At 42.3% G+C, this 13,217-nt stretch overlaps 1 protein-coding gene across 1 annotated transcript in view; it reads right to left on the reverse strand.

Annotated features, from left to right (window-relative positions):
* Positions 1-13,217, reverse strand: part of LOC145414975 (chromosome-associated kinesin KIF4A-like) — a 144,307-nt gene that overhangs the window by 59,334 nt on the left and 71,756 nt on the right. The window contains exons 15-16 of the mRNA XM_080284389.1: positions 12,356-12,487; positions 11,193-11,272 (exon numbers count right to left, since the gene is read on the reverse strand). Coding sequence (XP_080140515.1) covers positions 11,193-11,272; positions 12,356-12,487 — 212 coding nt within the window. The remainder of the gene's footprint in view (positions 1-11,192; positions 11,273-12,355; positions 12,488-13,217) is intronic.

Genomic DNA, 13,217 nt, shown 5'->3' on the forward strand with positions numbered 1-13,217 from the left:
GGCTGCTCCAACATCCACTGCCCTACTTCGTATCTTTTTTATAACCCCATCCATATACAGATTAAACAACCATGGAGACATGACACATCCCTGTTTCAATCCAACCTTCAAACAGAAAAATTAACTCAGGTCACTATCCACACTGACCGCAGCCTCAGCACCCTCGTACATACTCTTCATGGCATTCAACAACTTCCTATTTATTTCATACATTCTTAATACTTTCCACAATCCTTGTCTATCCACCCTGTCATATGCTTCTCCAAATCCATGAAAGTCGCATACAACTTCTTTCCCTTATCTAGAAATTTTTCCACTAAAGACCTAAGAATGAATATCTGATCTACACAAGAGAGTAAGAAGAGAGTGAATGAGGAATTTGGAAGGAATTTGAGAGTAAAGTGGAGAGAATGTAAGAAAATATTCTGAAAAGAGGTACAGTAATGTGAGTAAGACGGGGTGTCAAAGAAGTGAGCCGGGGAGTGAAAAATAAAAATTGTAAATCAGTAAAACTTACCCTCACATACCTTCCCATCATCCTAGTGCAAAATTTTGCCGGCACCTTCCAAGAGTTAAGCAAATATCTTGACGCAGAATTTCATAACCTTTCTCGTGGTCACTTTGGAATTTTGATACGACCAAGAGTATTCAAATAAATTGCAAAAAAAAATTAAAAACTCATGAGCCACTGCTATCAGTGTGACGTAGGGGAGGGACTGAGGGAGTGAAAAGGGAGCCGGAAGGGGGGGGGGGGGAGAGAAGCGAGGCTGTTGGCAGGATTTTCATCCTTCTGTCAACAGGCGGACGGGCGCTTTCACTGAACACTTACTCGTGGCTTGTGGTATGTTAGACATGTGGTGGCCATTCAGAAACAAAACTCCTGGTGACCGGGCAACTTTGGATGTTCGGCAGAGGCAGATGGCCATTGTCACAGAACATGTACTCGTGGCTTGTGGTCTGTGTTTGATGCATGGTGGCAGTTGGGAAAGACTTAGCCCAGCGGCCATGCAAATTTGGAAATTCGGTCGGGATGCGTACGGACATTTTGACACCACTTGTGGGTTACAGGCATATTACTCGGGTGCTGGAGGTTCGTCGGGAGTGATTAGACTAACGCACGACTTTGACCATTCAGTACAGGGGCAGGCAGACAATTTAGCTCTGGTTGTGGGTTACAACCTGTTTCCCCCTCATTGCTCAAGGCCAGCGGCCATGATACTGAATGTTCGAACATGTTGCCTGGCCAGCTAAAGTTCTCTGGAACTCTTGTGACTGGAAAACAGCAAGTAAATTCAGATAATGGTTTTACAGACCAAGGTCCAGTATCCAGAAAATGAACAGGTCCCAATATTGCACGTCTGGATAAATGAGGGCTTACTGTAATGTTTATTAACACCTCTGACCTTTCCTCTCTTCTGTCGTTCTTTCCTCTTCCTTCTGTCTACGGTTGACTCTACAGAGTGACAAGCCAAATGGTTTCCTGTACACCAGGAAACCATTTACTGCGCTGGGTGGTAACCATATAGCCAAACTATGGCACCTGGTGGTTTAGTGGGTAATTCAGACGCTCCTGCCGGATTGAACCTGTGTAGGTTTATATCTAATGGGTGGTTGGGGTTTATTGCTCACGAAACGCCACTCTGGGATGAGTAAGGCTGATCACTCTCATCTTAAATGTCATGACCAATTTGCCTAGCCCTGGGCTCCTGCATTCCTCATGGAGCAACACAGGATTGGATGATGATGATGATGATGAAACACTTGATGTGGGGCAGCTGGACTCAGTAGGTTTTCCTTCAGTGAAACATTAAAAGTTTTCATTCAAATCATTCTGACCTTCGATGCCTTCTTCCCCTGTCCCTTGGTTGTGTGCCTTCAGGAGACCCACCTCTCCGCTCCCCCTGCTTCAATTAAAATCGAATCAGTCAGAAAAAGTTTGGTTACATATATTGATTGGCCCTCCTTCAATCCATGACTGCTGCAAGCATTCAGCCTTGAAAACAATTTTTTTTTTTTTTTTTTTAACGCAAGGCCGAAGGAACCAAAGGCCAGGAGCCTGTAAACCATTTCTTCTAAGAAAAAAACAAAAACAATACAAAAGAGAACCAAATTCAAGATACATTCATTTTGAGATGCCTAGACACAACTGCATTTGAAAGAGTGGAGATCATAGGAAGTAGGAAAAATACAGACAGGGCAAGACAGTTCCAGAGTTGACCTGTTGCATTGATGAAGGACTGGGAGTAATGGTTAACTTTTGCAGCAGAGAGTTGGACAGAAAAGGATTGAGACTTTGTTGCTAGACAGGTGCTATTGAGACTTTGTTGTTAGACAGGTGCTATGCACCTGTCATAAAGGTGGAGGGAAACAAGCAGACAGTTCAGAGCAGCTATGACCATTGAAGTAGCGACAGAAAAGAAATAAAGATGCAATAGTGTTGTGAAGAGACAAAGGACTAAGGTGCTTTCCAATGGCAGTGATGAAGAACGTGATGGATGCTAACTCTTAGACGTATTCATGATACGCTCCGCATGTTTTATACCAGGCTGGAATATCTGAGGCTTTCCCTCAGGATCATCCGTGATGTTGGGTTTGTCATAGTTAATGATGCCTGTGGGAGTGGTCCCCTAAGCCTATCTTCTAGTTTTTTCAAAAGTAGGCCACTACGACCTCTTCAGAGAGGGCAGCCCATTTCCTTGAAATATTTTCGCATATCCTGAAGGACAAGAAGAATTTATGTCTCTTCAGAAAGCCATGTACCCAGTCTGAACCTGGAAGATTATCCTTGAAATCTGCAATGTAGTGTCTACAACTGTTCAGATAGTACTTGTTGAAGTTGCAGCATATAAATTACCCCAATGAGCCAAGTCAAACTGCCTCAAGGGGACGAGTCAAATTGACCCATTAGTCTATCTATCTACTATCTATCTACTGCCAGAAGCCATAATCCCGTACGGGGTGGCCATTTGACTTTGAGTTAGTTGTTTCTAAAATCAAAATATTTTACAAATGAAAGCAGCTAACTTACTTTGGTAGGTGAATAAACGTTAATGACACTTAGTTTGTTATCATATATCAAAGGGTCAGTGGAGGAAAATCCAATGAGTCTTGTCTTTTTGTTGTATCCATCCATCCATTATCCAATCCTACGTTGCCCCATGAGGAGCGTAGAAGCCCGGGGCTAGGCAATTGGTCCTGACATTTAAGATGAGAATGACCAGCCTCACTCATCCCTGAGTGGCATTACATGAGCAATAAACCCCAATCACCCCTTGGATATAAACCTTCACTGGTTCAATCCAACTGGAGCACAAAAATTACCCACTAAACCACCAGGCGCCAAAATTTGGTTATATGGTTACCATCCAGCGTAGTAAATGGTTTCCTGGTGTACAGGAAACCATTTGGCTTGTCACTCAGTGTAGAGTCACTCACAGGCAGAAGGGAGAGGAAAGAATGAAGGAATGAAAGACAGAAGAGGGAGTGTAAAGTTACCCGTAGGCAGAACAAGAAAAAAAAAGAATGAAGGAAAAATAAACGGAAGAAGATGGAAGGAAACAAGGATGGAGGAGAGGACAGGGCAGACACCCAAGAGCAGCACTACATTGAGTGAGTGGATGGTGGGTGCCCCAACCTACCTACATAAATTACAGCAAAAAAATCTGATAACAGGAATGAAAAATTGATCACAGTTCCCTTACCTTCAGCAAGCTATCCTAAATTTCATTTACAATCTAAATTACTGATTTTAGAATCTAGTACCATATGAAAAAGTCAAATATACCCCTATTTACACTGCCTGGACCACCTGAGTCTCATTACCTCTGACTGAGTCTAACTGCCCCATCTTACGGTACATATAAAAACAGAGCCAAATTCAAGATCAAGTCATTCTGAGATGCCTGGACACATTGCATTCTGTCAAAAAAAATGGAGGTGAAAGGCAAAAGGATATACAGACAGAGGAAGACTGTTCCAGAGTTGACCTGTTGCATACATGAAGAACTGGGAGTACCTGTTAACTCTTGTACTGGTTTGTTGTTATTCTGCTTCAACCCAGCGTGTTGGGCTGAGTTGAACTGCCAACCACACACAGGCAACTGCTTCTGTGGGGCCATTCTAGTTACATACAGTACACCATGTGTGGATCTGATGCCCCCAAGTGGTAGACTGCACCTCACCAGATTCATATCAGAGTCTTTTCCACAGCAAGGTGCAGGGAAATATAAGGAGACTTAGCTCCAAGGTGGATGTCACAGTTGCTACATCCAAGGTGCAATGTATGACCATGTGTAGACACCTCCTCAGGGTTAAAGGGGCCAAATTATTTGGATTCATCATACACAGAAAGGCAGGTTAACACACCAGCTGTATAATGGGGAGGGGAGGGAGGGCTCCATTTATAGAAGTGATTTTATTCATTCATCACCTAATCCAATATTGCCTCATGAGGAGCACAGGAGCCTGGGGCTAGGCAAGTAGGTCATGACATTTAAGATGAGAGTGACCAGCCTCACTCATCCCTGAGGGACATTAAGTGAGCAATAAACCCCAACCACCCCTTGGATATAAATATGCACATAATTGCCCACTAAACCACCAGGCGCCATAATTTGTTATAGTTACTATCCATCATAGTAAATGGTGTAATAATAATAATAATAATAATAATCTGGCCTTTTGTTTCTCAAAAGCGCCAGTTCTTCCTTTGGGAATTCACTAGCACTTGACACCCATACATTATTTTTACTATTACAAGAATTGTGACATTTCTTGTATATAATACAAGCTACATCATATATACATGGAAGTGGAAATAATTAAACCCTATAATCATCCGTCATAGTACCTCTCTCCAGGTGTTAGCATTTTGAAAAAAGAAAGACTTTCAGCTGTCTCTTAAAGGATTCAACAGTAGAGAGTTGTCTTATGGACAATGGCAATCTGTTATATAATCTAGGGGCTCTATATGCAAAAGAACGATCAGAGAACGATGACTGGTGAATGGCTCCTGGCTTATCAAGACACAAGGAATCATCTTCACTGCGTAACATCACACACAGGCATGCCGATGGGAGTTTTAACAATTCAGCAAGATACTTTGATTCACCAAACTTAAGAACCTTGAATGTAATAAGACACAGTTTAAATTCAATTTTAGCCTTTACTGGTAACCAGTGCAACTCAATCAGAAACGGGGTAGCTGAGGTTCTCGGGGGGAAACCAAAGATAAGCCGTGCTGCCCTGTTCAACACAGACTGAACTTTTGTTAGTATATTATTTGGAAGACCAACCCACAGTGAATTACAATAATCAACACGAGACAAGACCACTGCATGGACCAATGTTATGAGGCACCGTCTATTCAGGAATTTGCTCACAGAGTACAGATTTCTGATATGCAAGTTACAACCTCTTACAACCTGATTAATATGTTCTTTGTAATTTAGCTTAGAATTAAAATAAACACCCAGATTTTGAACAGAACTGACTGGATGAAGCTGTGACATGCCAATGTTCAAAGCCAGGGCACTGTCAGTGTCATCATCCCTTCTGTTATCTCTGATGATGATGATCTCAGTTTTACCATAATTCAGATTAAGTTTCCTATTAGCCATCCAAATCTTAATATCAGACATTAGAGATTCAAACTTTGTCTTAGTATCGTTGATATTTGACATCTTAACATGGAGCTGGGTGTCATCAGCATAAAAATGACAGGACACATCATGAGCATCAAGTAGAGACGATAAACTATTTGTGTAGATAGTAAATAGAATTGGACCCAAAACTGATCCTAGAGGGACTCCAAATAGACGGGAAGCAGAATCAGAGCTGGCGTAATCAGCAACCACTCTCTGAGATCTGTCCGACACATACCACTTGAGGAGCAAAAGGGCACTATCATGAACGCCATAAAAATACAGATCATCCAACAATAGTTTATGATCTACTGTATCAAAAGCTGCAGACAGATCCAACAGAACTAGGAGAGAGGAAATCCCACTACAAGTGTTTGCCAGCAAGTCACTCTGAATCCTTGTTAGTGCAGTTTCGGTTGAATGGTATTTTCTGTATGCGGACTGAACAACAGGAACAACTCTGTTGTGCTCCAGTAGTGGTACGAGTTGATCGAATATGGCCCGCTCAATAATCTTAGATAAAAAAGACAGGTTAGAGACGGGACGATAATTTGTCGTGCTCTCGACATCAAGGCCAGGTTTCTTAATTAGGGGCCTAAGCAAAGCATGTTTCTCAGACTGCACAAAATTACTTTCTAAGAAGCATCTATTTATTATGTTCCAGATTAAGTCTGCAGCATGCTCATACACATCACGTAGTTGTGACATGTTACATGGATCGAGTGAGCAAAATGTTTTACAGTATTAAGTTCTCTGATATAACATTTGACTTTGTTCACATCCAGCGGTTGAAGGCAAATGATCCCCGGTGAACCGTGGCTGGAAGTACTGAGTACGCTTCACTAGGAAAACTGCTTACTAAATCACTTCTTTTGCGAGATCTCTTACTTGTAAAAAATGAAGCAAAATCAGAAGCCAATTGGGTATCAGATACAGAAGTTGGTTTAACAATTACATTCCTCCGACCAACCAGATTGTTCGCAACTGCAGACAGTTTTTTTTATCACCATCACATGAATCAACTTTATTTTGATAATACGTACCTAGCCCTTTGGGCTTTTAGTGTGAAAGACTGCTCTTCTAGCAAAAACATAACGCAAACGAGTTACTTTGGTCCGCTGCAAGCGCCACTCACGTTCTGCCCTTCTAGGTTGTCTACGCAAAGAATTAATGGATGGACCATACCATAGAGAATCATCACGTACAGTGATTGTTTTTACTACCTCAGGACAATAATGGTCAAAAACTGAACTAAGCTCGTTGTTGTAAATATCAACCAATTCATCAGAAGAAAGACTGGAAGAATCAATGGAGTTTAAACGTTGATCAATTTCAAGACACATCAACTGGCAGTCAACATTTCTGTAATTTCTGAACCTGATGACCTTTTTATATGAAGGGGATTTCGGGACATCAAAACTAAGAGTGCTCAGAGCATGATCAGACATGAGGGGGTCAAATGAGTCAACCTCCACATCTGATACGCGCCTGCAACCAACAGGGGACAAGATCAAGTCTGAGACATGAGTTGGATTACTCACATGATTGAAAAAATTGTTCTGGGTGATCAACTCTAGGAATTCTGAAGAAAATGGTTTTGACTCTGGACTGTCAACCCAGTAACTGAAATCACCACAAACAAGTTCTCCAGGTTTAAGAGAAAACCCTTCAAGAAACTGCCCAAACTCCTCCATAAAACCTCGATCTCTGCCCGGATGACCTGGTCAATAGACAACTGCAATTCTAATGGTATTCTGATGGAAATTCGTTAATACAGTACTTCCATAAATTCAAATGAAGAAGGGGTCAGGTCTGAGTCAATGAGAGAAACGTTTGCAAGTGCTGCCGAGTAGATGAGTGCTACACCTCCTGGATAGTCAGCAGCAGGCCTGGGAATACTAATAATAGAATGAGTCTTTGGCAAAGCATTATGAATAATATCGATATCGGACTCATACAACCAGGTTTCAGTCAAGCACAAAATGCTCGTGCTGATTTAGAGTTTCATTAATATAGTCTATCTTATTACGGAGAAAACGAATATTTAAAAGACCCATCCTTAACTGGTTCAAGAGGGACGTAGTCAGTTTTTCGAATGGTCAAAATTGGTGTTTTCAATCAATCTATTCCTATGAGAAATCATAATTGGACAGTCTCTACTTGATGCAAAATGGGCAACTGACTGTGAATTTGAATTAGCATCTTGATGTCTTAAAGAAAAGCAGTTGATGCATTTGAGGGAATTTCTGTTACTACAATCTTTAGATTTATGGGTTCCAGCACAAAAGACACATTAAGGTTCATCATTTTTCCTAGAACATCACTCAAATGTATGACCAAAGCCTTGACAGTGATGACACTGTGTAACCCAGAATCTATCGAAAGTGCAGCAGCTTGTAAGATCCACATAGATGTAATTGCCCTGTTTTACAATGGAGGATCTCACCTCTGGCAATATCTTCAAGACAGTAGTTTTGGTGTCATTCCTTGTTCTTGTGAAGAGAGGGTTGAGGGTACAACCTCGATCAACAAGCATCTTAATTTTATTGTTTTTTCTCAGAATGTTTGGGATGATGCCAGAGTCACCCAAGGAAGAGGAAAGGCCTGTCACAGCCTTTTAGGCAACATTTTCTTTGGATCTGATATGCAAAAAGTGTCCTCAGAACCAAAATGATCACTCAGCACCCCAGTTGCCTCACCTTTGGCCTCAGCTATTGGAAACTTCATTACAAACCCACCAGCCTGGGTCTTAACCTGCCCCGTCCCGTCAACGTATGGGTACGTTGCAACAATTTGCATTTGCCAGTCCCGGCGACAAACCGGTTCATCGTGCAATTGCAAGGTCCCTAATTTGCACAATTTTCAATTTTCACGCGTGACTTTTCGTATGTATACATGGGACACCTTCCTCTAGTCCTCTACAAGATGCCAAGCAGGGACAATGCCTTACACCGCATAACCTCCCCCCTCCCCCCCACGCCATTGTCTCGGCAATTCACCTGTTACCAGTGACCTGGCTAGTAAAGATATTCAGGGCCAGAGTGATTCCCCAATCGATGACAATGTGGAGGACAATGTTTACATAGCATTAGAAGAAGAAACAGCCAGAAATAATGATCAGGTAATGTGGCAAAAAAAAGGTCAAGTATGGTGATTAGTTAGTGAGTGAAACAATGCTTATAATGCCTTTATTACTGCTTGAAAACCAACATACTCTCATACTACATATACATTCGTACCAAATAAATAAATAAATACCATTTATGAGTGGATAAAATAGTTACCCTCCCACAGAACTCGTTTTCTTTGGTGCCAGCATGTTAGAAAACCCAGTCAGGTAAGGAGGAACTCCTACCTGAATTGAGTATTTTAAACCTCAGGTGAGCGATTTCTCTATGAATTTTCGATGTTTCTCACCAAAAGCGAAGGTTTTAGCCAAAAAAAAAACTTTTTCAAAAATACCTCGGGACTGGGGGATGTCGGAGGTGCGGAAAACCTTGGGACGTGACGGGTTAAGACAGCTATCAATCGGTACTGAGTTAAGTACACCTCTGATGTCTTCTGGTCCCATCTGATTTGTCAGGGCATCAGCACCACTCTTTGGTTTCACAATCACTACATGCTGACTATGAATGGCTTTTTTCTGGCAATGAGCACTGATCTCAATCACGTCCCCAGGCAGATCCTTCCCTTCCCCCACGAGAGACCAGCGAACAGCATCCGCAAATGACTTGTCCTGATCTTGCGTGACTGCCATGGGTGATGATACCTTGGTCTCTAGAGCCTCCTGTCTATTTGAAACGTCTCTAATTGCCTGAAAGATTGGCCCAATAACTTTATCTTCAAACACCTTCTTGGTACTACTTCCTCCACCAGCCAAGACCTCGTCCGCTGGTGCAACACACTGGCTACACAGTCAGCGAAAGCCCAGCTGGTGGCTCTTCTTCATAAATGGATAGTCGCCTGCATCCAAATTTTTTTTTGCAGATGATACTGTGTTGGTGAGTGAAGACGAAGGGGAGCTGCAAGGCTTGGTGGATGAGTTTGGGAGAGTGTGTAAGAAACGGAATCTAAAGGTGAATGTAGGAAAGAGTAAAATGATGGTCTTTGAGAGAGGTGAAGTCAGTGAATGTACAGCGAGGTTGGATGGTGAGGAATTGGAAAATGTGAGTACGTTTAAGTACTTGGGTAGTCTGATGAGTAAGGCTGGAGGTTTGGAGGGTGAAGTGCTTGAAAAGGTACAGCAGGGAAGAAAGGTTGCTGGTTCCTTGAAAGCAGTGATAAGAAACAGGGAAGTGAGCATGGAAGTGAAAAAGTTACTACATGACAGTATTGCGATACCAACTCTAACATATGGAAGTGAAGCTTGGACGTTGTTGGAAGGACACAAGTCAAGAGTGAGAGCAGTGGAAATGAGTTATTTAAGAGGAGCCTGTGGAGTCACATGGAGAGACAGGCTGACAAATCAGGATATAAAGGAGCGTTGTGGTGTGGATGTGGATGTGATAGGAAGCGTTATGAGGAACACACTGAGGTGGTTTGGCCATGTGGAGAGGATGGAGGGTGAAAGACTGACAAAGAGAGTGTATGTGAGTGAGGTGGAGGGGGGAAGAGGGAGGGGGAGGCCGAGAATGAGAAGGAGGGATGGGGTGGAGAGGTATACGAGAGAGGGGGGTGTGAGTTGGGAGCAGGGCAGTGAAATGGTGGGGGACAGGGCGGCTTGGAGGCGATTTGTTTGTGGCCACCCCAAACGGGATTGAGGCGTCTGGCAATAAATAGATAGATAGATATATGATCCCACTCACTGCAGTAGGTGCACTTCAGTGCTTGTGCACTTTTTGTTACAGACCTACTGCAGCGAGGGCACTAGTGTTGTTTGCTCATGGTAAAGGAGAACAAAAAACAAAACAAAATGACAACAACAACAGCAAAAAATATATACAATACTACCCGGGATAAACCCGGGTAGCGCAGCCCCTGTCTGTGTCACCCTAATTTAGGAGAAAAAAAGAAAACCAAAAAAAAAAACACAAAGAACAGAAATGGAAAAAAAACAGGGTGTCTGCGAGGTCACCACAAGCAGGTGGGGTACGACTTGACTACCCTTCTAGGAAACGTAACCCAAACCGAGGTGCCGCAAAAGTGCTGAGATGGTATTGACAACTTTTCCTAATTCGAGCTTTATAGCAGCAGCAAATACATCACTTAGGCAAGACCTCATTGATTACGATACTGCCACTGCGTAAAGCTACAGGAAACCATTTGGCTTGTCACTCAGGGAAGAGTCACCCATAGGCATAAGGAAGAGGAAAGCATGAAAGAAATAAAGACAGAAGAGGAAGGAAGGAAAGGAGGATGGGAGAGAGGAAAGGGCAGGCACCTAAGAACAGCAATACATTGAGTAAGTGGATGGTGAGCACCCCCACCTACCACAAATATAAGTGAATTAGTAATAACATTAAAAATTTACCAAAAGTGAAAAGATGTTACAAAGCCTTGCAAGCTGATTAAAATACAGTCAAACAACAACAAACAACAACAACAACCCACCTGATGCGGGAGGTGGTAGAACCCATTTCCCTGGAGGCTGCGCGCTTTTCTGCACTGGCCTTCTGTAAAGCCATTGCTTCCTGTATAAAAAGAGCAATGAAAACAACAATGTTATCATCATCATCACCATATCATCCCGACCTCTTTTTCCCCACCTATGGATAGGATGAGGCTGTGTCCAGAATGCAAGGAAAGAGAAAACACAATACATGGAGAAATGTCAACAACATTTCTAGTGAAAATGATGACATATTCATTAACTATTCAAGCCCCCACAATCTTGATTCCACCTCACAGGCATTGGATTTTTGTACTGCCATGGCTTCAGGTATAATAACAACAATGTCATTATTTCACCAGTTTAATAACTTGGTCTAAAATTCCCACATCTCCATCTCTTAATGCTCAATTATAACAAAAGATTAACAATAGAAGATGGTGTTTGTCACAAAAATGTGCTATGGAAATGATGTACTGCAATAAATTTTTTTCTACCATTAGGCTAGAAGAAGATGAAAACCTGGGTCAAGTACAAACAAAATATAGTAAATTTTAGTGCTGCAGGGAAAGATCAGTCAGTATTAAAAGTCTGGCCTATCCTTTTCTATCCATCCATCCGTCCATCATCCAATCTTACGTTGTCCCATGAGGGGCGTAGGAGCCCAGGACTAGGCAAGTTGGTCTGACATTTAAGATTAGATTAACCAGCCTCACTCATCCCTGAGTTGCATCATATGAGCAATAAACCCCAACCATCTGAAGGATATAAACTCACACAGGCTCAATCTGATTGGAGCACCTTAATTACCCACTAAACCACAAGGTCCCATAATTTGGTTATATGGTCACCACCCAGTGTAGTACATGGCTTCCTGTTCTGTTTTCCATAACCCTTTTCAGGTTTTATAGTGACTTTTTTTATGTTCAGTGATAATAATTTTTTAATACTAGCTACTGGAAGTTTGCTTGAACCTAATTTAATTGGACCACTCTCATGACCTGTAAACTCATCTTGCTCTTCTTTCTCTCTCAAACACTCCTCTTCCTCTTCCTTCTCTCTCACTAGTATACCGCTCCACTCTCTTCTCTCTCTCTCCAACACTCTTCCATATTTGTTTCACTCTCATCTTCCACACCACATATGGTCTGTATCTATCACATACCTTAAGCCTCTTGTTGATAGCCACTGCTTCTTCCATCTTACGTCTAAGAACATTCTGTTGCTTGGAATGTAGGCGCTCCATCTTCACAATTTGGTACTGCTTCTGTCGATCTTGCTGTTTCAGCTTTGCAACCTGTGGGCCATTACAGTATAATAATTTATGCATGAATGGTCAATTACAGCCATAAATTACAACCCTAGATTCAGTGTAGAATCACATACCGTACTGTTATTTTTCTACTGTTATTGTGCTTAGCGAAAACTGATATTTTTCCTCTGCCATCCACAATAAATGAAAGGTAGGTGGGGACGCTTACCATCCACTAGCTCGATCTAGTGCTGCTCTCAGGTGCCTGCCCTTTCCTCTCTGCCTTCCTTTCTCTTGTCCTTCTTTCCTTCATTCTTTCCTCTACCTCCTGTCTACAGGTGACTCTACACTGAGTGAGAAGCCAAAAGGTTTTCTGTACACCAGGAAACCATTTACCATGCTAGGTGGTAACCATATAACCAAATTATGGCGCCTGGGGGTTTTGTGGGTAACTAAGGCGCTCCAGTCGGATGGAGCCGGTGCAAGTTTATATCCAAGGGTAGTTGGGGTTTATTGCTCACGTAATGCCACTCAGGGATGAGTGAGACTGGTCGCTCTCATCTTAAATGTCATGGCCAACTTGCCTTGCCTCGTACTCCTACGTTCCTCATGGGGCAACACAGTAATAGATAAGGAATGAATGAATGAAATACACTGCTTAATAATTCACATTCAAAAACCTGCATAGCCTTGTGGTGATGATATGTCATATACACAAATTACAAACAGTGAGATGCCTTGTTCAAGAGATACACTAACCCTTGCTGCAGCACAG

Source organism: Coenobita brevimanus, chromosome 101, assembly GCF_032717465.1.
Source record: "Coenobita brevimanus isolate Jiangsu-jjx chromosome 101, ASM3271746v2, whole genome shotgun sequence".
Classification (NCBI taxonomy): domain Eukaryota; kingdom Metazoa; phylum Arthropoda; class Malacostraca; order Decapoda; family Coenobitidae; genus Coenobita; species Coenobita brevimanus.